Source organism: Aythya fuligula, chromosome 3, assembly GCF_009819795.1.
Source record: "Aythya fuligula isolate bAytFul2 chromosome 3, bAytFul2.pri, whole genome shotgun sequence".
NCBI lineage: Eukaryota > Metazoa > Chordata > Aves > Anseriformes > Anatidae > Aythya > Aythya fuligula.
In genome coordinates, this window is record NC_045561.1 from 21,606,045 (window position 1) to 21,630,687 (window position 24,643).

The following is a 24,643-nucleotide window of genomic DNA, read 5'->3' on the forward strand; positions in this document are numbered from 1 at the left end:
TATGTAACAAGGTTTATGGCACTGTAACCAGGATCAAAATCATATAAAGGAACAAAATAATTGCTTTCATTTATCCCTTCTGAACCAAGCCGGCTGCCATTTCACTATTAGACCTTAAAATTATTATCTAATTATTAGTGAGCAGCCAACTCTAATTGGATTGAACACTCAAAACAAACCCCAAATTATTATTGCACAAGAAGCCAGTGAAGGCATATGGCATAGAATGATCAAAGTCCCTTACTGTTAAAACCTTACACCCCAAAATAGAAAAATAGAACTGGAACATGAAACACACCAAAAAAACTTTTTTTTTTTCTTTAGTTTGAGTCAGGAGTGTGAAAAGTGCCTTGCAGACTTTTTAAGCTGCTCTCATCTCCTTTGCATCAGTGAGCATTTTGCTAGGTTATCTTTAGCAAAGCCTTTGCAGAATGAAGGCCCTCATGTTTCAGGGAGTTTTTTCTGCTTTGTTTTGGCCATTTGCATTTCATCTTCAACTTAGGTTTCTTCAGTCTATGAACCTGCACAGACTACTTAGCCATAAACTCTATGAGTAGCTGGAGAGCAGGAGGAAGAAAAAACAAAACAAAAAAGCCCAATATTTCTTCTTCTCGTTTTGATTTTAAGAAGTATTCCTTTTGCTCCAAAGCTTCCCTGCTCTGCCAGTGCCTGGAAGGAACCACAACCACATCCCAAACATGGCCAAGTTCTTGGATCTCTTTTAAAAACCTTTACTCACAAAAAAAAGGTTTTTATTCACAAAAAGTCTGCCACAACCCACCCCCCCCCCGGAAGCTAAAAAGAAAAACCCACCCATCACTGCCCTAAATTAGGTGAAGAATACGCTAACCCCTTCGTTGACTTCACCATCACACAACAGTTTCTACGCCGATCAGCTTTGGTGTGAGGATTCGTGGTGTGACGCCGTTGTTTAGATCTTCCTCAAACTCCAGTAACTGCCCCATAAAGTTAAGGTTGGGGGAAATGATTGGTCGCTTGCCTTTTACAAATTTATAGGCATCTGTCATGGTCATGCGTGTGTGCTTCATCAAGTATGCGATAACTATGGTAGCAGATCGGGACACACCAGCCTGGCAGTGAATGAGGAGACCTTTTCCACATTGATGGGCTTCCTCTGCAAATGAGAAAAACAGAAAAAATAAAGTTTCTGCCATTTCGTAAATTAGAAAAGCTCAGTGCAATTAGGAGTAACTTGATGTTAAAGCCCCTCTATCTGTTTAGAGGCACAGCAGCATCTCCTCCCCTTCCATCTCCAGTCTATGGGTTTCACAGTTCCTTCAGGTGAAGCACACAGACCAGCCTAACAGTGAAGATCTCCACATTTGCAGATCTCTCTGTTAGAGATGAACTGCCAGCAAATATTTATGCAGGCGGTCAAGGTCCACAAAAAGGCAGCCTGAGCTCCATCCCCACCTCTCTCACAACACCACTGTGTTATTCAGTATCTCAGCTTCCCTGCCTTGATAAGCAATATGCCTTTCCAGAAGTAGGTATTTTCACATTCAGTACATAACAAAGAATATATGCACTTTGTTGTCCTAATCTCTGAGGCTCTTGAAATTAACTTCATCTGGGCAATCTGCACATTTCAGTTTCACTTCCTGCAGCTTTAATCTTCACTAAACTTGTGTTTGTTTTGTTGGCTTTTTTTTAAATTTATTTATATACATATATGCCAATGACCTACTGTTTAAACATTTACAAACATTCTCAAATGCAATTTAAAAGTTTACCCTGAGGGAGGGAAAGCTTTGACTAGTTACTTCCCCAGCTGGCTAAATTTACTATGGAAAAAAAAAAACTCATGGAGAAACACTTGTTTATTAAAAACAAAGATAGCCCCTTGAGCTATAATTATTAAAAAGGGAAGCAAAATGGGTTTTAAAATACTTTCTAAACCTTTTCAGAGCAAGGCTACTTTCTCTGCTCTTGGTTAGATCATGAAACAATAAAAAAAAAAACATGGTGTGTGGCGTAGGAGCTCTAACCCTGCAGTTCACGGGGATGCTGGATACAGAAATCTTCCTCTCACCCCCAGAAGGCTTCAGTGGAGTTTTGCAGTTACTTTATGAAACCTTAGCCTACTGCATCATCCTGTCTTCTTGAATTCAAAGTTTTAGGTTTTACTGGATTTCCTGACCCAGTTTTTGTTCCCTAAGGAAAAAAAAAAAGTGATACTTCCTCTCCCTTGTCCTCAGAGAGGGCTCTAGCCCTTCACTTCTCCCCAAAAGGTGCCTTCTTCCCCTTCCTATGAACATAGTGATCAGTAGGCCTGACAGTGCTGCTGGTAGAGCTGGGGTTGGGTTAGGAGCCATTGGAAAATAATGACTTTAAACAGAGATCTTTTGGTTGCCTGCATGGCAGAGGTCAATCAAAATGGCTGCTGTTGGAAGCTCCTTGTGGGAAGACTTGAGAATTAACACTGTATATCATCAGGGCTGCAGCATAAGCAGTGTTTCACCTAGTCACCTTCACTGAAACATCTTACCTGCAGGCTGTATCAGCACAACGACCCCCTGCTAAGCAAAACACAACCAGACCCAGCAGCACCCAAGAGCTGCCTGCTTCAGAGCAGTGAGTCCTAGCACCACTGAGGCAGATGGGCTCAGAAGAATATGCTGAGCTTGGACTCCCCACCCCAGGACCCAGCCCTATGACCAGTACCTGATCCTTGCTGAGCACCAGAGCACCCCACGGAGCCAGCACAAGCAGTCTCAAGTTTCAGAGGAGCTGTGCACCTATGCTCTCACTCAGGAGCCATAAACAGTGGCTATTTTTGAGAGCAGGGACAGAGGAAGACAGCTCTGAGTCCACTTTTAAAAGTCCATGGGGTCAGCTAAGGACCTAAGCTGTGATATAACACAGAAGCATGTTTTCATCATCTTGTCTTTCATTATCAAGCCTGAACTATTGGTAACAAGATTAGCCCAGCCTCAGCAAGAGGGAGAAAAATTGCATGCCTGTGGTTCTGCACCACATCCAGGCTGTTTCAGAAAACCTCTAAGGACATGTACTTGGGCTTGACAAGCACCAATGGACATCCACCGTGCTGCAAAAGGTTGTGAACTCTGTACATGCACTGTGGAAGCTGTGCCCACAAATACATAGAGGAGGGCAAGAAAAGGTCCTCAAAAGCTTTCAGTATTACCCCATGTCCTCACTGACCAGGCCCCCTGCATGTGGATGAAGGGTGCATTGTGTGGACCATAGCAAGGTTCAGAGCAATGTGGGTAACTTCATTACTCTAGCCACCTCCCCAGTTTCAGATGGAGCTGCATCTCTACTGTGAACTCTCTCACAGCCTACAGGGTTTGAAGCTAATTAATACTAGTTGTCACCACTATCCACTCACCCACACATACACTCCGAAGTTACAAATCTAATGGTAAAATAAGTGGAGTGTGAAGGTTTGTCAGTTTTCTCATAAAACTGAGCTGGGGAAGACTCTGTTGTCATTAAAAATAATGAATATAAAAATTTGGATGGAAGCCACTGTGAAGGTTAGGAAATGCAAAGGAATCAGGAAGAGGGGATGACAAAAAAAAATTCTCAGCTGGGGGAAGCAGGGCTTCAGAAGTACTAAATTTGGAGATCCAGCATCACTATCAATGGATAAAGTTGTACCCCTAGGCTACTTAGTCAGATGTGCCAGAGATGAGAATCAGCAGAAACACAAGGTGCTCAGCATTTCTGACGATCTAAACAGAAGTAAATATGACCTTGCACAGCCTTCATGGAAGTTAGAACCTGGAATTAATATTATGCTTTACTAACAGGTAAGGAGAGAAGACGGTAAAAACAGGAATCGTTTCAGCCGAGGATAATTACCAATGAACTCAAAAGCCTCTTCAAAATACTGCCTGAGATTCTGCTTGTTGCTGTCAGTGGCCGGGAGCCGCTTGTAGTTGAACATGCCTTTCTCATAGTGGTACAGGGGCAGGTGGGTGGTCACATTGATCACATAGCCTATGTTCATCCTCTGCATTTTCTCCAAGTCCTGAGCATCGTGCTCATTTCCGAGGAAGAGGAAGGGCAGGATGGGGGTGAGCTCAGCGTTCTCGATGTCCGGTGTGGTGGGGATGGACTGAGGTAGCGTGGGGGGCACCGCGGACGCACCGCTGCCTCCTCCCCCCTCTGGGCACTCTTGCAGCTGGAGGGAGTTATCACAGAGGTTTTCGTGGTTCTGCCTGAAGCCGCTGAGTCCTCCTGGGGAGAGAGGCCAAGCAGATATTTTGGTTAGAGACCACAGGTAAAGCGCCGCTTCGGCCCCACCTTCCTTTCGAGCATGCCCCAAGGACCACCAGGACTGGTGTCAGCCCTGAACATGGCTCTGTGCAACATCAGGGCGCCGGGACTGCCTCACCTGCGAGCCTGTGGCAGGAGGTGAAAGAAAAACAAAGGCTTTTTTTTCCCCTCAAGAAGGAAAGCATCAAAACCACGAGCAAACCAGCTCCAAGCACACTGGAACAGGGCAGCAAGTCGGCCTTTTATCAAGACCTGTTCGTATGGGCAGGGAGTTTGCTTGCCAGAGGGCAGGCCTGCAGGGCACCCCCAGCCCCAGGAGAACAGCGCCTGGCCCGACAGGAGGATCACCACCCCTCGTAATGTAACAGCAACCAGGGCTCTCGCTTAACATGTGGCAAACAGCTCTCCTTTTTCTGCCCCAGTTGTCTGAAAATATCCAGCAAGAGCTATTTTTAGGATATTAATATGGATTGGGAAACGGGTCCGAGGGGGAAGGGAGAAGTCACTTTTTTGGCTCACGTTTCCCCCCGGCTCTACCGCAAGTCACACCACTGGTTTTTTTCAAGCAGCATTTTCCCTTTTCCCCCCACTCCAGGCGGGTGTCTCCCCAGCCCCGGGAAGAAAAGCAGAGCTCCTTTCCACACCTCGGCCGGCGGTTACATCAGCTGCGGGCTCCCCACCTGCCCAGTTTCCATAGCGCTTACACAAAGCGCGGGCTGACATCAGCTGGCATGACATCAGCCCTCCCAGCGCAAACAATGCCAGGAGCACCACTCGGCGTCGGGCCTTCGGTTCCTGGGAGCCGATGAGGTAATGCGAGCAGGTGGCGAGGCTCGGCTCGGCTCCGCCACCCTGGGGAGGCAGGGGCAGAGAGGGAGGAACGCCGCCGTGCCCCCCGCCGGCCCGCACAGGCGCAGGTTCCTCTTCCACCGGGACGCTTTGGAGTCACGCAGCCTGCCGAGGCGGGCCAAGTGTTCAGACTCAATTGCACTTTTGTCAAAGGAAAGCCAAAAAGGGAAAAAAAAAAAAAAAAAAAAATCAGGAGGGGGGAGAAATACACTTGAGTTACTAGAAAGAGCTCCACCAGCCAAAGTAAACGCTGAATGTCACCATCCCGCCTTTTTTTTTTTTTTCCCTCCTTCAAAAAGGTTATTTGTCTTTTCGGTGCTCTTTCACGATGACTTAGCAAAAGAAAGGTTTTAAAGCCATGCTGTCACACTGGCTTTGGATCAGAAACAGCCAAGAACTTCAATACCCAAGTGTTGAGTGCTGCAGCTCCCAAAGTCCCAGTGCCAGCCCACAGGGTGCAACCTACACAGGCCCCATCTCGGCACCCCACACGGCACATGATGGGTACAAGTGCCCCAGACCAGGTCTTTGGGAAGGCTGAAGACCAATTAAAGCCCACACGCACTATCTGAATGAGTTTACAGGATGAAGCACAAACAGAGCTGCCTTGAAAGATCCAAAGCTGTTGTAACAGGGGCATAAGGACAGAAGAAAGGGCAAGGATAAAAATCTGAGCTCAACTGCCAACCATACCACTTGGCGTCGATAAGGTCTGAAAAAATCCTTTCAGGCTGCTCAAGAAAACAAGCAAGACCATGGTCCATAGTCCCCATGCTGAAGATGTCCGACATCTCACCCAACCCAACTGCTACAGCCCGGGCTAAACGCTGAACCCTGAGCCACCTTCTGGTTGTCCCAGCCCCTCTCCAACTCTTACTTTGCTTTTGCATTGGTAAGCAATCCCTTCCACTTAAATGCTTCTGTTTAAAACGACACCCAGGGCATGCTAGGGTTCCCAAGGAAACCTCCAAAGAATAAGCAGCTTCAGTCACCCCAGGGTCAGTGCTGATCTTCCACAGCCTTCTGGGAAGAAGCGCCCATAGGTGGAGATAAGATCCCATTACTTCATCACTTGGGTGCAGACACACTTATGGTGTGGCAGGCATCATCTTTCACCAGCCACCTCGCAGATACAGCAGGGATGGACAATCTGTAGGCAGCGAGGAAAGAGCTCACTATATCTTTCCTCTGTCGCCTCCATCTGCCCCACCGGTCAGAAGACACCACCACTTCTGTTACCCATTCTTCCTCAGTGCCTGGTGTGAGCTTGGGCCCAGTGGATGAAAACCTCGTCTTCTCCTCCCTGTCACGTTTTGCAGAACTCCTCTGCTGTCACCACAGTCAGCAGAGAGCAGGAGGGGCAGGGCAATCCTCACCGCTCCAGCAGGAGTGTCAGGCCAAAGGCTGGAAAGTGATTCCAAGCACATCGTATAGAAGACACCCAAACAAGTGCAGTAGCCAAGCACACAACTGCTCCATCCACCGTTTCTTTCTTGGTGTCTGCTAGTGAAGAGGAAACCTTATGTCAGCACACATCCACCCCCCCTTGTTTTTCTCCCTCATGGCTATGGAGTTACAAAGTTAGAGTAGCATATACATATATAATGTTTAGAGTAGCATGTATAAGCAACTCTTGGAGCATACAGCCCTGAAACAGTGTGTTACTGGGGATAGGATCCATCTCAGACATGAGCAAGGAATCAATGGACAGGAACACTGGGGCCCAGAAAGGATGCAGCAAGATGCTGTTGGAATAAAGCTTAACTCTAAACACAACAGTAGGAGCTCTGCTTAGGTCTGTGCTGAAATCAGCCTCTCAGGCCTCAAAACAAGATCTAGATGCCTCAGCAGCACTGCTCCTTAACTCCACTTCCCGCACACTTAGCATGCACCATCCTCACTCCTAGTCAATTTACATGGCACTAGCATAATTTAAATGGAGCTTGTGCATGCATAATACTCTAGTTTGCCATGTTTGAAAGACTACCTCCAATAAAGAAACAAACAAAACAAGCCCAAGAGAAGCTCATTATGACCACTCAGAAAGAGTCAAAGAAGGATGGACTTTGGACACAATGGTAAACACAGCATGCAGAAGACATCATTTAAAGTCTTTGTGCAGTAGGGGAGAGTGAGTGAAGATGCTCAAGCGTTCCCAAACCTGGGGCAAGAAGGAGATGTTAGTGAGGGCGGTGGCAGGGAACACGGGTGAGGGGTACAACCTGGTAGGAGCCTCTCACCAGTACAAAAGCAAGCTGCTTTTAGAAGCAGCTTTTCAGCTGTTAGTTACAATATACTGAAAGCCTTCATCATACACAGAGAGCCTCAGCAGACAGGCAATATATGAACTGGAAAGGACCATCAGCATGTATAGCAGTACAGTCTGAGCTCCAGCCACGAAGCCTATGCTCAACTGTGTAGCCACTTTCAACAAGACATTCGGATGTTCAGGTGCAACCCACTGACAAAACAAAAACGCTAGCAGCTAGACTAGCTATCAGTGTCCATTTCTACAGAGTGCTGTACTTGTAACTTGTCTTTGTTATCTTTAAACATACCACGTAGCTGTAATAATCAGGTAAAAAGCCTGAACCACACAGCCAATTTGATATTGCCCATAAACAGATGCGGAGAACATCCCAAGTGTTTTTATGCATGCTCTTCTCCAAAACAGCTGCTGGGCAGGTTTTGGGAGCCTGAACCTACCCAAATCCAAATGAAGTGACAGGCACACAAGGATGCCCAGTGCACCTAGAAACCCACGGTATTTCTATCAAAAGGGAAAAGGATAATAGAAGTAGGATGCCCACAGCAGACAGGCTGACCTGCTATCTAGTGAAACGCATCAGAAGCCAGTGCTCTTGCTCACTGCTGTTGTGAAGAGCCAGAGAGGTTTGCAGTTATCACTACAGAAGCCGCATGAAATATTCCACCACCCTGCCTTGCCAGAACAGTTAGTAAGTGACAACAGACTAGGGATTGTCTGAGACGTCAAAACTTTTAGGAAGTTTTAAGTCAGCACTGTGTACGCTCCAGCTATTCATACTTGTTTGGTCAAGTTTGGTTTTTTTTTGGTTTTTTTTTTTTCAGCCATCTGCCCATAAACATCTTGCTTGATGCTTCTCAAACGCCCCACTGCACAGCGCCTGGGCAGCAGCTGCACGCACATTTCCCAGCTCCACAGCCACCCAGGAGCCCGGGGCTCACACCAGTGCTCTGAAGCCAGGTTAGCAGCTGGACGGGAGCCAGGGCAGCTCTGAGCAAATTAAAGAGAGACAAGCAGCATGATGCTCGCATAAAAGTCACGCCAAACACGGTGTCTGTCATTTGCTATCGGGAAAGGGTGCATTTGATGCAAAACAGGCACAAAAACGTATGGCAGAAACAAAGCAACCAGTTTTTACAAGCGACCGTGACCTTGTAATAGGAACGGACATCTTTACACAGAGCAAAACCAACGACGCTTATCTGCACACATTTTGTGTGAGTGATTTTTAAGGGAAGACAGAACTAAAAGAAATTCAAGCAGTTCAGTAACACCTGCCCCCCTCCCATGTCTTCCGTGACACTTCTTCATCGGTGTGAGCATATATATGTTAGGATGTGGGCTTATGATATGTTCTTATAGATATACAATATGCTTCCTACCTGGAAACAGGCTCTTACCCCACAGTAAAGAGAGTAAGTTACATTGCTCCCTCTCCCCCCAGGGGAGGGAGAGCTGAAGCAGAGGCAAGTACCATGAAGTAACCTGACCACAGGGTAACACCTGCACTTACCTTTACATCACCTCATGTGCACGGCTGGGCTTTGTTTTGAGAGCAGCAGGTACTGGGTGTTCCTGTTACAACTACAAACAGGAACGTGTTTTTATACATGACAGACTGCAGATGTGGGATCCACATTTAGATAGAACATGTGATCCCCATAGACAAACAGGCCTTTTGTACAGCTTTGAAAGCTATTCAGATGGATTTTTGGATCCACACGTCCTCAATTACAATACCACAAAGCCAACTCAAAAAAAAATAAAAAAATACCACCCACCAAACTAAAGCACACATGCAACAAAAGCAGAAGTCTCACAGGGTTGTGACAAAGATATATTTGGGCTGCAACCTCCACCCCTCCCAAAGTGCCAGGCTCTCACAGGTAGGGCCACTGGAGAATATGGTGATACGTAGCTTGTAGTGAGTGACTGAGAGCTTCAATAGCTGAGGAACGAATCCCAAGTTTTAGCACATCCACTCAGCAGGTTTTCTGCGAGTACCTACACACTACATCGAGCCCCTACAGCTCAACCGCGATTGTGTTTAACATTAAAAGGTTACAGCTTTAAGCAGTTAGCGTGTAGGGCACAAGCTAACACCAAGATAGGAGATACTCAGGGAACTGGTGCGTATCCGTTTAAGATCACACTTCGAATTTGTGCAAGTACAGCCTGTTCCTTTAAACCTGTGACCTCATTTATTTACATTACTGCAGAAAAGCACTGCCAGAAGCAACAGCTGATGACAGTCTCATGTATTTTTCCACTAAGACAACAATTAAACTGCTTCTGTGTTATTAATGAACAGATGACTTTGTGTCAAGTCGACTCAAAGCGCAGGACGCCTCAAGGTTAAACAAACGTGGCTCCAGCATGTAAAAATAGAGGTGTGCTGCAGGCAGGGTGCTGCCCAGCCAGGCAGGAAGGTGCAGACCTGGGGCCACCCCTGCACCCTGCTGCTCCTGTACCATGGGCAGGATGTACCTGGCACCCGCTGATTAGTATGAACTAATCTGGGTCATGCTGTTATGCATCTTCTCTCCACGCTCGGCTATGCTTTTAGCAGCGAATCCATCACAGCTACTTGCCTCCCTCCCCCCCAGGGCAAAAGAACAGCTTTACAGGCTGAAGAAGGGTTCTGCCAGCAGTGGCCAAACCCACTCTCAGGATGTGGACAGCCACCCAGATCACGGCTCCTTACCACCAGCCAACGCCATGCCTAGGAGGTTGATGGCCATGCTCAAAGGGCCTTGTATCTGAGCTGTAACCTGACGAGGGGTGCACCGAGCGTACGTCTTCCTTCTGCTATTTCTGTGTTGTCTGACACAGGTAAAATCCCTAGCTCTCCACATTTCTTCTGTTACTCTCTCAACCCCTCTCCACTTTTTGCCTCAAGCAGGGGTAGGCCTACGCGGTACCAAAAGCAATACTAGGGCCTGTAGGCACTGGCAGCATGCCTAGAGAGCACAAGAGCAAAAACAATGTTGTAGTGGAAGATCTAGCCATCACCACAACATGGGTACTGAAAGGATGGAGATCCAGACTCCTCACGCACCACTAGACAGCCATTTTCCCAGCAGAGCTCCACAGTAGGTTACAGAGAACTGCGTTTCCCAAATCTTTCAGAGCAACGGCGCTAACTCAAGCATGTCACTGCAGGAGTGTTTCTCCTGTCTGAGACAGACGTCCTCCTCACTGCAGCTGTTGGTGAGCATTGCTCAGGGTTCACCCTTACTGCTGTAGAAAGCTCAGGAGTTGCACCACGGCTGAAAATATTGTATTTGGCCCACATAGCAGGAAGCAGAGATGAGAAGGACAACTCCTCTCTCTCTCAAACAGGGTGGGGACCTATCGAACCACATTCGTCTAGATGACATTAGAAGTAGCTCCTTTGACTTCAAGGAAATTTTGTTGCCTTTTTTTTTTTTTTTTTTATAAAAACATTGGATGGAGATTAAACTGAGGTTGAGCCCACAATGCAGGGGGATATGCATCCTTCAGTGGTACAAGGAGAACACAGTGATGCCAAGGCTGTTTTACACATTACTATTTCTGCTGTTGAAGAATAGAAGAAAATAAATAAATCAATCAATAACTGCAGCCACGTTCAGCCCTTTGGAGCAGAAACCTCATTCACCACCTTTTCACAATTTAAGTATCTTCATTGGCTTCAAGAATCTACATTGATTTTAGAGAATTGGGGGGCAGGGGAATGCAAAGGCACGAATAACTACAGGTTTTTTTCTACTCTGCAGCTGCTAACGTGAGACACGTCTCACTTGCCAGTCCTACAAGCGTGTTTCTTGCCTGTCCACAGGAGGTTCAAACAACCCGTTGCAGGGTTTCTTTCCCTGTCACCCACACAGCATTTGGCATCAGCCTTGCCACAAAAGATAAAGCTTTGGACAAACAAACAAAAAAGTAAAAGTAAACATAGTTCACAAAGAACAGCTTCCACCTTGATACACTCAATCTAATCTAGTCTCCCTCTAATCAAGCTGCCAACAGCACTTCAAAAAGGGGAAAAAAAAAACTCCCAAAAAAGCAAACCCATGCATTCCAGAGAAGTTGCAAGGTCAGTTTTTTTCCATTTGTGAACTACCATGGGAGGCTGGTTTGTAGACAAGCTCTGGCCTACAGGAGTTACAAGCACATCCTTGACACAATTGCTTTGAGGTCCCTTTAAAAGTCAAGCGTGCAACACCAGATATAAACCGATAAGTTCCACCCCCAGCTTTGAGGCATACGTGCATGCATTTGCATGTTATTTCTAATTTCAACTCACTACATCTCACGCCCCTTGCTACAGCACATCCTCTCCTACTGGCCTCTTGCAGCCCCTAATCTTATCTACTGTTATCTAGTACTTCAACACCAGGAACAGAGCGGGCTGCTGCCCTGAAGGACACAGCCCAGTGGGGCAGGAGAGAGGTCACTGAAGGCAGTTTCCTTTGCAAAGGGACCCTGCCTCTGCTCAGCTCCTCTTATTTCCTCCTGTCATGCTTCCACCCTCGTTCAAATGCATTTTCTCCCATAATGTCTCCCACACCTGAACATGAGTTGCTTCTTCCCACCACTAGCTTCTACCCCTTTGCTTTTCCTCTTCAGAGGAGCACTAGATCATCCATTAGCTGTAATTAGAAACAAGCAATTTTTATTAATTTTCTTTTTAACCTGCTGCTGTGGAATGTTTGTTAGTATTTTTGCTTGAAAGTTGTGTGTTGTTTTTTTTTTTTTTATTGTTGTTTTTGTCAAACTTGGTTTTGCCTCAAACTCTAAACCTGGGACACAGGCCACTTATGCAAGTTACATACCTCCCTTCCCCAACTCACTCAACAGCTCTTCCAAAAGTATTAATGGTATCTTCTGGACAACTTGCCAGCCCCTCCAGAAGTCACTGTAAACACTTCTGGACCACATCTGAATTCAGGACGGTGGTTCCAGCTTTGTAACTAGAATCCTCTATATGCTGGGATATATAGTCTGTCCATGTGGGAGAAACAAAAGCATTCAGAGGAGAGAGAAAGAGAGGAGAAGAAAAGAGAGGAGGGAAGAAAAACACACCACGTGACAGCATCCTTCAAAGTTATTCTCAGAAAGCAGTCAGGAAGATGAAAGAGGAAAAGACATTCTTGATTTCAGTATAAAGAACATGTGTATATATATATATACATATACATATATATATATATATATATATATGTGTGTGTGTGTGTGTGTGTGTGTATATATACACACATATATATGTATATATATGTGTATATGTATATATATATATATAAATAAAAGAGCACAGCTTGGAACAAGAAAGTCAGTCCCCCAACCCAAACACACTACTGTGACAATTTTGCAGTGACAGATGAGGATTGGACTTACCCTCCCTGGAGGGCAAGCGTTTATAGCAGAAACTCAAAATTAGACACGTTACAACTTCTCATAGCAAAAGTATGCTCTCCCATGGGGATTTAAGCTAACATGAGGTCCAATTAAATAATCACTGGAAATGTCAGCATAAACCCTGAAGGAATACATACTTCTACTGTGAAATGCTCCCACTGGAAATCATATTAACAAAAAGGTCATCAAGAAATGCTAAAGCTATGTATGAAAGGGAAGTGAGGGGGGAGGGAACAGAAACTATTTTAATGTCATAAAGATACCACAAATTGTTTTATATTGACAAAGAGCTATAAGTCTGTTTTCACAGACAGGCAGAACAGAACAGACCTTCCCAAAATATCAGTGCTCAATCTGTATTATTATTAAGCTTATTTTAAATTTCAACATAATATTAAATAAATATTATATTTTCACATTAAATTGCCTCCCATGATTGCCTATCAGCATATGCATCCCTAAAGCAACCTGCCCACCCTCACTGCTTGACCCACAGCCAGCCAGCAGCGGCTGTGCCCATGCTCTGGGGTGTGCAAGGACCGAGGCAGCTCAGAGGGCCCCGGCTCAGCACATCTGAAGAGAGAGAAGAGACCAGGCACTGTTTCAGACATCTGCATGTGTAGGAGGGGACAGTTATATTTAATTAGTACATATTAGAGAACACTGACATTTCCATGGGTCAGCCATCTATTTGTTCACTTTACCCTTTTAAGGGCAACCTCTTCTCTTCAGGACAGCTTCACTCCAAGCAGGCTGATTTGTTTCTCCCGAGAATGAACACAGGCTCTTTTCCAGTCCAAACCACTGTTCCTCTGCATCAGAAACACCAGCAGTACATTGCATTAATGTGAAAGAAAAACAGAGCGCTGCTGTAACACACCAATGTTTGTGAACGCCATTCATTCCTGCTGGATTTAAATCCTCTTAAAAATGAAGAGTTTCTGTTCTTTTGACTAGAAATAATAATATCTGGCTCTCATTTGACACTTTCCTACAAACTATTTTGAAGCACATGAAGAAAATCCAGAAGTAAAGGGCACTGCCTTGAGATATTCTAGTGCCATACTGTCCTAAAATAAAAGCATCAAACTACCAGAACGAGCAAAGTGCCGGCCAGCTCCCATGCCGTCACATAGACAGCATGGCCAGCCCAACCAGAAATTGAATCCCGGCATGCTACAGGACTGTTTGTTGATGTAGGCTCAGGACCACTGAGCTGTACATCTCGCATGCCTTTCCCACCTCATGACATCAAGCCAGTTGCTGAACACTAAGCAACTCACACCTTCCTGGTCTTTAGGAGACTCAAATTGGGTCACAGCACTGGGTCACATGGTGGCTGACAACCCTCATGGCTGAGGAAGCATAACTAGAACCTACACTCCAGGATCAAAGGAAGAAGAGTTACAGAATCCAAAACTCAGCAGCAATCAAACAAGGAAATCTCTTCATCTAGATCAAAACCAAACTGAGTCTCCTTGTCTTCACAGACAAATAAAGAAAACTTCCCAGAAAGCACAGGCACTGTGTTTTTCTTTGATAGAGATGTAATACTACCTTACAGGGCTAACAGGAAAATACCTATGAAGATTAATCTCAAGCTAAACAATCATATTAAGTGTTTTTATTTATACCTACAATATGCCAGCAAGTTCTATTGTGTAAATTAAGAATAACTTAATTTCAATCAAGTGAACAGACAGGACTCCTATTATCTTAGCAAAGAAAACAGCCAAGACAAATTAGAGTCCATCATTGACACAACACAGGTCACCTGCCTTAACAATAGCTTTTGCTTTAAAATATTATTGGTCACTTCCTCACTTAAGGCTTAATATCACACTTCAGTGACGTAAACTAGTGACAAACAATTGAACTAACGTGACAGAAATTTGCAAGTTATCCTTTATTTTCCAAATTCCTTAAAGCCATTGTAAAATAAATATATATATATATATATATATATATATATATATAGAGAGAGAGAGAGAGAGAGAGAAATTCATTTGTAGATGAGGAGTAGCATTTGTTGTTCTTTCTTCTACATTTAACTTGAAATGTTTCTTCTCTGTTATGGTGAATGGAGTGTGAATTAAACTCGGGCATGTTACAGATATTTTTTAAAGCTAGATTGTAGCAGAAAAAGTTGGAACCAACACCTTCCCCTAATCTTATTTTATTTATTCCCCTCTGTCCCTCACCCAATTTCTTCCTTTGAAGCCTTTATCCCGGCCAGAAGGCCCTCCCAGCTCCAGAAGTGCCTCTGTGCCCCCCCAGCAGCAGGTGCTGACAGATTTACAGTCCCCCAGGGCGCTCCAGCCCCAGGCCCCCAGCTGGGACAGCCCCGTGCACACACTTGAGCCTCCTGGAGCCCGGCCAAGGATGCTGCGGGGACATAGGCCCAGCAGTGCTCCGGGCAGCAGCAAGGGGAGGCTTATTCCTCTGGGACATGTAGGACTGGGTGGCACCTGCACCTACAGGGCTGGTCCTTGCAGACTGGCTGGTTCAGGTCTCACTGCACCGACTACAACAGGAGCTGTGATGTGCTCTTAGAGGCACCACCATACCAGGAGAGCACAGGCCTGTGCTCCTCTGGGATCCGAGCCACTCACAGGAGAGCTTTTTTGAGAAAGGACATAGCCTGCTCACAAAGCAGAGAGAGAAAAATGAAACTTGAGTTTTCAGATGAACAAAAGCCACCCACAGACAAGTCAGAGCCTACAGCATATTACTTCAGCAGAGATGCAGCGTTAAGGGATGAGGGTGTCTGTAAGCCCCTCTCCCACTTCATGGGCCAGGAAGATCCATGGCTGAACCTGGGTCAATGACACTTAGCACAGATCACAGTCAGAGATGAGATCAGTGTTACAAATGGTGCAAAGAGGGAAAAAAAAAAAAAAAAAAAAGGAAAGAAAAAAGACACTGAAGTGACTTGTCCAAGGCCTCACAGCAAGCCTATTGTGTGCGCTTAGTCAGAGCTCCCCGGCCCTGAAGCTGCTCTGCTATCTAGGCACAGTTATCCCTCCAGCCAGATTACCCCTTTCCTGCACCACACAGGGAAGGAACTACTCCCATCTTCCTCTCCCATTCAACCCTTAAAATGCTGCTGTACAGGTCCAGAGCCAGGTGTGCAACCACCTGCCTGAGGGACTTTCACTCCTTGGGTACCAACAGCTTTCAGAGCTGATGCACAAAAACCATCTCCAGAGGGCTGAGATGCTTCCAGGGCATGAGTTTGCCTTTATCACAGATACCGGCCAAAGCAAAGAGTTTCCTGTACTGAACAGTCACAAGGCATTAAAAATCCCCACAGATTCATTGCTGAAGCTCATGGGGCATAAGAGTATCAATCGGCCACACAGCAGAGACCATGATTGCCTTGGGATGTTGAAGCTGCAGAAATAACCCCAATGAAACATTTTGAAATTAGGCTCAGTGCCCCTACATGTGTGCTTTTCATAGTAGCTCCCATTCTGCCTCCACATAGTACTGCTACACTGACAGGCACAGCCACGACTGTGGCTAGTTTTCCACCCCAGCCAAATCCCAGAGGCACTGGTGCACGAAGAGCTCTACCATTATAAACTCTGTCAAGAAATTTACTGGATCAAGGCCACAGCTCACAGGCAAGAGGCAACCACTTGAAAGACCTGCCAGATGAAGCTGAAGCAAGAAAATGCAGTACTCAAGAGGGCACGTTTACTCACCTTCTTCTGAATAGGATTCTCTACCGGCTCAAAATTTCAGGGGAGGAACAAGCCATAAGATATCTGCGCTTCTTTCAGCCCTGACTGATCAAGCACCTCAGGTTTACTTCACAAAAAGTTTAACTTTCTGTACTTACTACAGTACATAAATGTTTTAAAAATAAAACATTGAAGACAGTTTCAGGTGAGTACCTAGAAACAAAGCTCCAGGCAAACAACCACAGTGATATTCAGGTCAACCTTGTGTTTTCTGCAGCCAGTGTTCCTCCAAGCCTACCAGAGACAACCCAGAAAGGCCAAGGCACCACGCATAATCTTATATTTTGCACAAAGGGACAAACAAAGCATTAGGTCATCCTTTAAACAGATTAACAATGATCTGTTTCATTAAGCAGGAAGACTTCTATCACCCTGCAAGCTCATGGTGGATATTTCCTTTCTTGGTTGGTTGGTTGGTTGATAAATGTATAAGATTCAAGTGTTAAGACCGTGCGCACACTGCTCCCATTCATGGTATTTCTTCACTTAAGAATTCCTTCTGTAAATAAAAAAATTGTAACATGGCTTTTCACCAAGTAAAGAGTCATAGCCTGAAGACAAGTGGCTGATCCCCCACTTCAAAAGGTATTGAAAAGGCAAAGAAACTTTTGTGCTCCTAAGCATAGTTTTAAAGAAAAAATAAAATACATGAGTGGCCACTGCTTTAAAAGAAATAAAAGCATATGCATATTCTAAAAAAGAAAAGTATCTGTGTTATTTAAAAAACAGACACTGCTCAAACCTCAAATTCAGTTATTATTCCAGCCCGTGCCTCTCAGAAAGGCTGTGGTCACTTTAAGAATGAAAGGCCATAAAACATCGGTAAGCACTTCTATAAAGGCACAAAGATCTTACTGGTAGAGCATCTCACCCATAACAGGGGAAGGACAGCACTTAAGGCTTTCAGCTAATTATAACCCAACTTATATAAACTAAGAGCATCACAGAGGATGTCTCCTCAGTTGAAACAGAGCTGGAGCCAAACTTCTCTTTACTAGCATTACAGGTATTTGGCTAATATAACAGTTTCCTTCTTGATTCTTAGTTTGGTTTCCAAGTATATGAGAAACTGGACACCTAAAAAGAGAAGTCTTCACGCTCGTCTCTTTCCAAAGCATGGACTTTGCTCCTTTTGCCTCCCAAAACATGGCAGGTACCAAGCAATCCAGCACTTCAAACTTTAAGATGCCGTCATCTGGGAAGAAATGCTACACTTTCTATTACTGTTGAACTGGAAAATTTAGTGGTGCAATCTTCTGAAGAAGCCTTCCACTTCAGGTAAAGAAAAGATTTTGTTCTCAAAAAAACCCAAAAAAAAACACAAACAAACACATAACAAAACAAACCAAAAAAAAAAACCACTATTACCCCATTTTATCTATAAGCAAAAGGTGTACATGCATACACCCCACTCATTTAAGTGTTGTGGCTGATAACTTAATTACCTTAAGGTGGAGGGGCAGGGGAGAGGAGGAGTGTATTTCAGGTCCAGCAATCAGCCTCTGAAAACTGAAGGTAAAATCCCTTACAGAGCCAGGAGAAGTGTCATCCACGTACCATCCCCCCGCAGTGACTGATGAGGCCAAATTTCCTCCACAGCACAGAGGGAACACATTTTAAACACACTGGATGTTTCACATGTATTACTTAACACTTAAAAATACACATTTCCCGATTTCAACCATGACCTAATAATTATTCAGTGGAGATCTCCAGTGGAAATAAGTGCCAGGCACATATTTAATTGGACAGCTGCATTTTTTGACCGTTGTGTCAAGTTCTACTCTCAAATATACTTGTGCAGAGTAATTCAATTAGGGCTTAAAGTAACACAGGCACTGTTGAATTACATAATTAATAATAATAAATCATGTATTTGCAACAGATTATGACAGCAGGTATTCCAAAGGCAATGATCGTAGTATTTTGCAATGACATGGGAGAGTATAAAACAGGTACATGTTTATTCCTTTTATAGGTTTCTTGACCCCTTTGTAGTTGTTTCAACTTCACTGATAGGTGACTTCAGCATTGGTGAGAGATCTGAAGCTATTCTTAGACTGTGGCAGCAAGCCTGAAGGGATTTTACTGGCAGGTTTTACACGCCTTGCTATTGAGACCCAGTCACTTAATTTATTTCCCTGTTAGATGAGCAATGACAAGACTGAAAACCAGAGCACAAGTAAGCTCCTCAAACCAGGAACAAGAACAGAGAAGCAACTAATTGTTATCATCGCCCCTTGAAATGCTCCAGCTATCACTTTAAAGCACAAAGGTGGAAAAAATGGATTATTAGCAAATTTACACCTTACATCTTTGTTTCTGGATTCTGTCTTTCCCTGTGGTCAAACACAGGAGCTTGAGTACTGAGTACAAGACTTCAATGAGTTCACAGGGCTCCTGCAGCTGGGGCTCGAAAAGGCAGAGGAGGAAGGGTAAGATGAAACCAACAGCGCTAGACACTGACTAGGGAGACAAAAGCAACTTCTCTTGTTGAAAGCTGTTGAAACGTTTTGGCACAGATGCTTCAATTTTTCATTTTCAGTTCATTTGTAGATTTAATTTAACTTGAAAAGAGATGCTCAACTCCAAACTTAAACATTTCATTCTGTGTAAAATCATACTTCCCATTTGAATGCAAATGCATTTCCTACTTCCTATTTTTATGTCCCAGGAGCAAAATAAAGCACGCGAAAAGCCCAAAACTGCAGGCCATTTTCACTATGAGCTAACACACCCAAGGAAGGCAAATTCTTCCAGTAAGGCAGAAATACTTCGGTGTTCTCCTGTAATGGTCTCATCACAAGGTGTTGAGTTTGTGGGAAGGCAGGCAGGCACAAGGCCATCCAGGATAACCTGGGCTGCTGAGGTCTTCCTCCCCAAATTCAGCAACAGTTTTGCCATCAGCATCAAGCAGAATGGGGGCCAGGCTCACATCACTGTTTTTACCTCCTCTCCTTCCCAATACTAGGCAAAAAAGATGCATACACAAAGAGAAAGGCCTTTAGGTTTCAGTAGAAGTGCAAAACCAGTCTAGCATGAATGACTGTGAGCACGCAGGGGAAAAACACGACTGCTTTATATTTTATATAAGATATGAATAGTAGCTTCAGCCCCGATGGCTTCAGCTGCTAATGCCCATGTAACAACAGTGTTAAGAACATGGTATCTTTCTGAGGGAAAATAAGAAAAAAAAAGAGTTACACCACTATTTAAGTGACTGATATAGCTTCTGTACAAAGAAGTGATTAAGTCTTTGCTTCTGAAGAGCTGAATTGAAAATGATACCAATCTTCATTTGTGACAAGAAACACTCCCTATTAAAGGAAGTAGCAGAGAGACACAAAAGGAGGCACAGAGCTCTTAAAAACCCCGTAAAGCCCCAGTGCTCTCCTGTCAGTCAGTTTATATTGGTCTGCTACATTAAAAATAAATCAGACCACCTCTTTTTAACCGGAGCCTAATAAGGCACCCTATACATACATTTATCTATAGACCAGTCTGGCCTTTGGAAACGGTGCAGGAGTTTATCTGCGACTGAAAAAGACTGGGGCACCTAACCCTAAATACACCCGGGGCCACGCCGCTACCCGGCGAGCAGTAAGCCCGGGCTGAAACCCAACCCCGTGCTGCCGATCGGGTTCCCCCCACAACGTGACACCGCGCCACGAGCGGGGCGGCTGCGGGCCGCCAGGCCGCACCAAAGATGGAGAATGTGGCACCGGGTCAGCGGGACGCGGAGTTGGCCGGCGCGGCTAGCAACCGGTGTTTGCAAACACAACACGGGATCAGATGGGCCGCAATAAATTAGGACTGGACTGCAGCAAGAGAGAAAAACCACTTGAAGGGAAAAAAAAAATAAAATAGAAAGAGACAGGCAAAGAGCTACCCCCGGCCTCTTTTTGGTGTCTGCACCCACAGGCGTGCAGGCCCACCGGGTGTCAGCTCCTGGGTTACTAAAGCATGAGGGAAAAGTAAAAACTGAACAGATCAGTGAAACTGAATAATGAATGCTTCCAGTACCACTCCTTAGGCTCTCTTTCAGTTTCTGATCCCTTCTAAATGCTGCTTTACCATGAGCTGAGCACACTTTGAGCCACACTTCAAAGACAGGGAGGGAGGTAAGGTGACAGCAGGAGCACTCTTGTTTTTGTATCTTCTCCCTTCTGCACTTCCCCAGGTGAGGTCTGCTCTAGCCCTGCCAATTACTACACCCAGAAAGCAAGGGATTTGGCTTCCTTTGTCTCCCAACACAGTTCCAGGTCTGCTGGCAGAAACAGCTCAAGGAGGGGATTTCTCCTAAGCAGGTCTTTGAAATAGATGCTTACATTTCTCAGTAGCTGAAGACCAAAAATGGCCCAAGTAATCCCATGAGCAACCAGTTAAACCCATCGTAGCACCCAGAAAGCAGTGGTCAGCCTGGGAAGGTGGGAGCAGGGGCTGCCCACGACCTGCCCACAGGGCCCATCAGCTCCATGGCCCCATTTCAGTAGGCGCCTCCTATGTCAGGGGCAGAAGAACTGCCAGTTTGTGGTGGCAGGAGCTGCAGTGTTTTCAGAGAAACATAGAGAAGTGGGGTGCTGAAGATGCCTGCCTTCTAAGGGCAGGAAGACTTCCAGACTACACAACACAAGCCATATGCCTGGCTGCAACAGAATGAGTACCATCAGAGAGAGGAGACCTCAGGGACGAGACCTCTGCGAAGCACCTCTTCTCTCTGTCACACAGATAAAGGGCACCGTCTGACCCGAGACACTCAAAAGCATACTGTGAACCTGCAGCAAGTGTTAGTCAACCCAGCATGACCCAACACTTGCTGTGAGTTAGAAGAAAGTTCAGTGCAATTTTAAGTTTCCACAAGATCTAGCCGAAGACGAGTACCTCACTGAACTCTTAGCTCCTAGAAGCGTATGAAACTAAACAGAGAAAATGAGCTAAACCATTAGCCCAATCCATACTTCTGCCACACCATGCAAGGTAGTTTTTCCTGTAAAAGTTACTACTTTGAAGTGAATTAAATACATACAGTATGAGGTATTCAACAACTCCCACAGTTTCTCAGTACCATAGCCAATCTCTATCAACTATGCCTCCAAATGGCATAAATACCCAGGGGGTAAAGAGCTTTAATCTAGAGGACAGCATCATTATAAATAGGAGATAGGAGCTACAGAATAAAGGGAAGAAAGGAAAAGTGTCCTTGGATGCTGCCTTAATTGGTGGGACACATTCCCCCCCTTTGAACATTAATGGATAGGCCAAAGAACTCATTAAAACACAAGCCTTTCAAGTAGGAAAAAAAATACATATGAAAGTGTGCATCCATACATACACATGAACACTAACTACCCTTTCAGACCCCTTTTTAGAGGAGTATCTCCCTCTGTCTGTTATTCTGACCTTATACCACCAAAACAAGGCTTGACTGCTCCTCAAGTTTTGTCAACTGGTCCATGATGCAATGCCCTAGACTAAGCAGCCTCCTTTGTCTTTATTTTTCCCTTCTTTTGCTCTCCCCATTGCCCATCCCTAGCACCTAGGAGTTCAATTTTATATAGACTAAAATAAGTCTGCTAAGTAAAGGTCAATCTGGTGACTAAGAGAGAAGTATGCCCTCCTGGACTTCTGCCCCTCAGGCTATAAATATTTAGAGAAAACAGTTGGGGAAATTCTTTGTCTACACAGACAGACACCAGGAAGCATGTTTCCTTCTTCTCCCAGCTCCCACCCCCTCCACTGCTCAAGGACAACAGTCAGAGAAAGGGGAGCATCTCCCCACTGCTGCGCTTCCAGCTCCATGATCTGGCCATGGAAGACATTTGCTTTGCCACTCGTGTGCCACTCGAGGCACACAGCGCTTCCTAGAGATAAACAGCCACAGTGAGTGTTCAACCCCCAGCAAAGAGTACAGCCAAATACATGCACAGCATGTGGGTCAAAGAGGGGGGTTACCTTTTAGGACTAGGGGTTCCTTGCCTTCTCGCTTGAGTGACTCCAGCACTATATGGAGTGGCTGGGAAGGCATTACTCTGCTTGGCTCATTGGTATTCTCATCATAAACTATGATTTCTTTGGAAAAGATCCTCTTGAAAGAGTCCTTGCCTTCCCGGCAGGAGATCAAGTCCAAGACGGTGATCTTGCCCTGCTGGAGCCTTCTCCGGCTGATCTTGTCAGCACAGTTAATGTGGACAGCCCCTTGAATGTGGCTTTTGTTATACTCCATGAACGGCCTGCAGTCAATGATGACAGGCCCTTGGTTCTGTTGGTGGCTCTTGCTGCATTTGGTCATCTTCTTCGCCAGATCGTTGGGGTAAATGATTTTGATGCTAGCTAGCTGCTTGGTGGTGCCCGAGACCGGGCTCCCCACTCCACCCAGGGGGCTCAAGTTGCCGGCGTTCTCATTGCTGTTGACCATTTGGTTGGCGGGGCAGGCTGTGGGGGCTCCGGCGCTGCTGGTGCTCGCTTGAGTTTGGGCCTGAGTGTCCTTGTCGTACGTTGCCACAGTGCAGCAACTGGCACTGCTGCATCCACAACTCAGGGAGCGTGCAGAGCCGTTGGATGAGGGCATATACGTGAGATTAGCAGTCTTTAGGGACACGACAGCTGCGCTGAGCAGACTGGAGTGGCTCTCGCTGGCAGAGGAGGCAGGTTCAAGATAGCTAGAGTCTAAACAAAGGTTGAGATCCTGAGGTCTCACTGGCCTCGAAAGTGCCACCACTACCCTGTCGTCTAAAGGAGACGGAGGCATGAGGAGGCTGAGGACTAGCGAATTAGGAAGAACTCAAGATCACCCTGCAAAAGAAAAAAAAAAAAAAAAAAAAAAAAGGAGGGGGAATGGGGAGAAGAAAAAGGTGATGAAAACAGATCATGAAATCACATAAGCCTCCTGATACTACAAACCACTCCATCAATACCTGTTACCCACAGGTTAACAGTCCCTTCCAACAGCTACCAGCCTGCAGTAGCTGTTGAAGAGCCCTTCCAGTCCCACAGCAAGTACTCCAGCTCCTTGCATGCGTGCGAGTGGAATGCCAAGTGCATGCAGCTCCCGTGGACTGTGCTGCTACACCCGGGGGGGGGGGGGAGGCATTTGTATCCATACAGATGGTGCTGAGCTATTCTGAAACCCCAGGCATGCACCCGATGAAGAGGCACACTCTCGTTTCCTTGCAGTAAGCAAAGGAAACAACTCTGGGACCGACTCTGCTGCTGGGAGCAGCATACAGGAGCCAAACGTCTCAGTGGCAATACGCGACTCTTCCAGCAAGCAGAAATAAGATTAACTTTTCAGTAAATGATCAGGGACAAACTCAAATGCAAAGTTCAGAGAAAATAAAAAAAAAAAGGGAGGGGAAAGGGGGTTCTGGGGACCTTTACAGAATGTGGGTTCATGCCTGGCTCTCCCACCTGCCTGGAGGGGCTACAGCAGCCCCAGGCCCAGGCTTCCAGAGGGGACCCCAGTGCCCCGGGCTCGCAGCCCCTGCCGCACAGCACAGCACGTAAGCCCCGAAACCTCCCCAATTCCATGAGAAACTGGAGAAGAGCAACAAGCCCAGTGCAACCTGAAGGGGCTGAAGGGCTGGGGAAGCCACCCGGCCCCAGCACAGCTCCGCCAGGACCCCCGCTCCCCTCCAGCAGCACGCCGGGGGGCTCGCTCCCGAGCTGCGGGACAGAGCGCGGGCAGCTGCGGCGCGGCTTCTCCCCCCCAAAAAAAAACAATAATAATAATGGTAATAGTAATGATAATAATGATGATAATTATGATAATGATGATAATGATGATAATAAAAGGAAAGCAGCGAGCGCCTTCTCCTGATGCAGTTTAAAAAGAAAGAATAAAAGGTAAGGCAAAGAGATGAGCTCCCTAAAAAAAAAAAAAAAAAAAAAAGGAAGGAAAAATAATAAAAAAATAAAAAATAAAAAAAGGGAAAAAGAAGCGGAGAAGCGAACTTTTACCCCGCGGCTGGGCAGCGCAGCGCTGCGCTGCGCTGCGCTGCCCTGCGCTGCCCTGCCCTGCCCCGCGCAGCCCCGCGCCCGCTCCCGCGCCCTGCCCCGTGCCCGTACCGGCGCGTGGCGGCGCGCTCCGGTGCGTCCCGCGCCGAGGGGCCCCGCGCGG

At 45.9% G+C, this 24,643-nt stretch overlaps 1 protein-coding gene across 1 annotated transcript; it reads right to left on the minus strand.

The window, feature by feature from the left end:
• Positions 1–814: 814 nt before the first annotated feature.
• DUSP10 (dual specificity phosphatase 10) lies at positions 815–24,643 on the minus strand. The gene is made up of 4 exons (XM_032184890.1): positions 24,592–24,643; positions 22,480–23,319; positions 3,850–4,227; positions 815–1,135 (listed from the first exon to the last, which is right to left on the minus strand). Exons 2-4 carry the CDS (start codon positions 23,273–23,275, stop codon positions 870–872), a joined length of 1,440 nt encoding a protein of 479 aa, XP_032040781.1. The 5' UTR covers positions 23,276–23,319; positions 24,592–24,643; the 3' UTR covers positions 815–869.

Excerpts from the sequence above, each read along its gene's own strand:
- DUSP10 (XM_032184890.1), bottom strand. The coding sequence starts at position 23,275 with ATGCCTCCGTCTCCTTTAGACGACAGGGTAGTGGTGGCACTTTCGAGG. Across the intron at positions 4,228-22,479 it reads GGAACCCCTAGTCCTAAAAG|GAGGACTCAGCGGCTTCAGG; the intron begins GTAACCCCCCTC and ends CTCTCTCCCCAG. Across the intron at positions 1,136-3,849 it reads AGAGGCTTTTGAGTTCATTG|AGGAAGCCCATCAATGTGGA; the intron begins GTAATTATCCTC and ends TCTCATTTGCAG.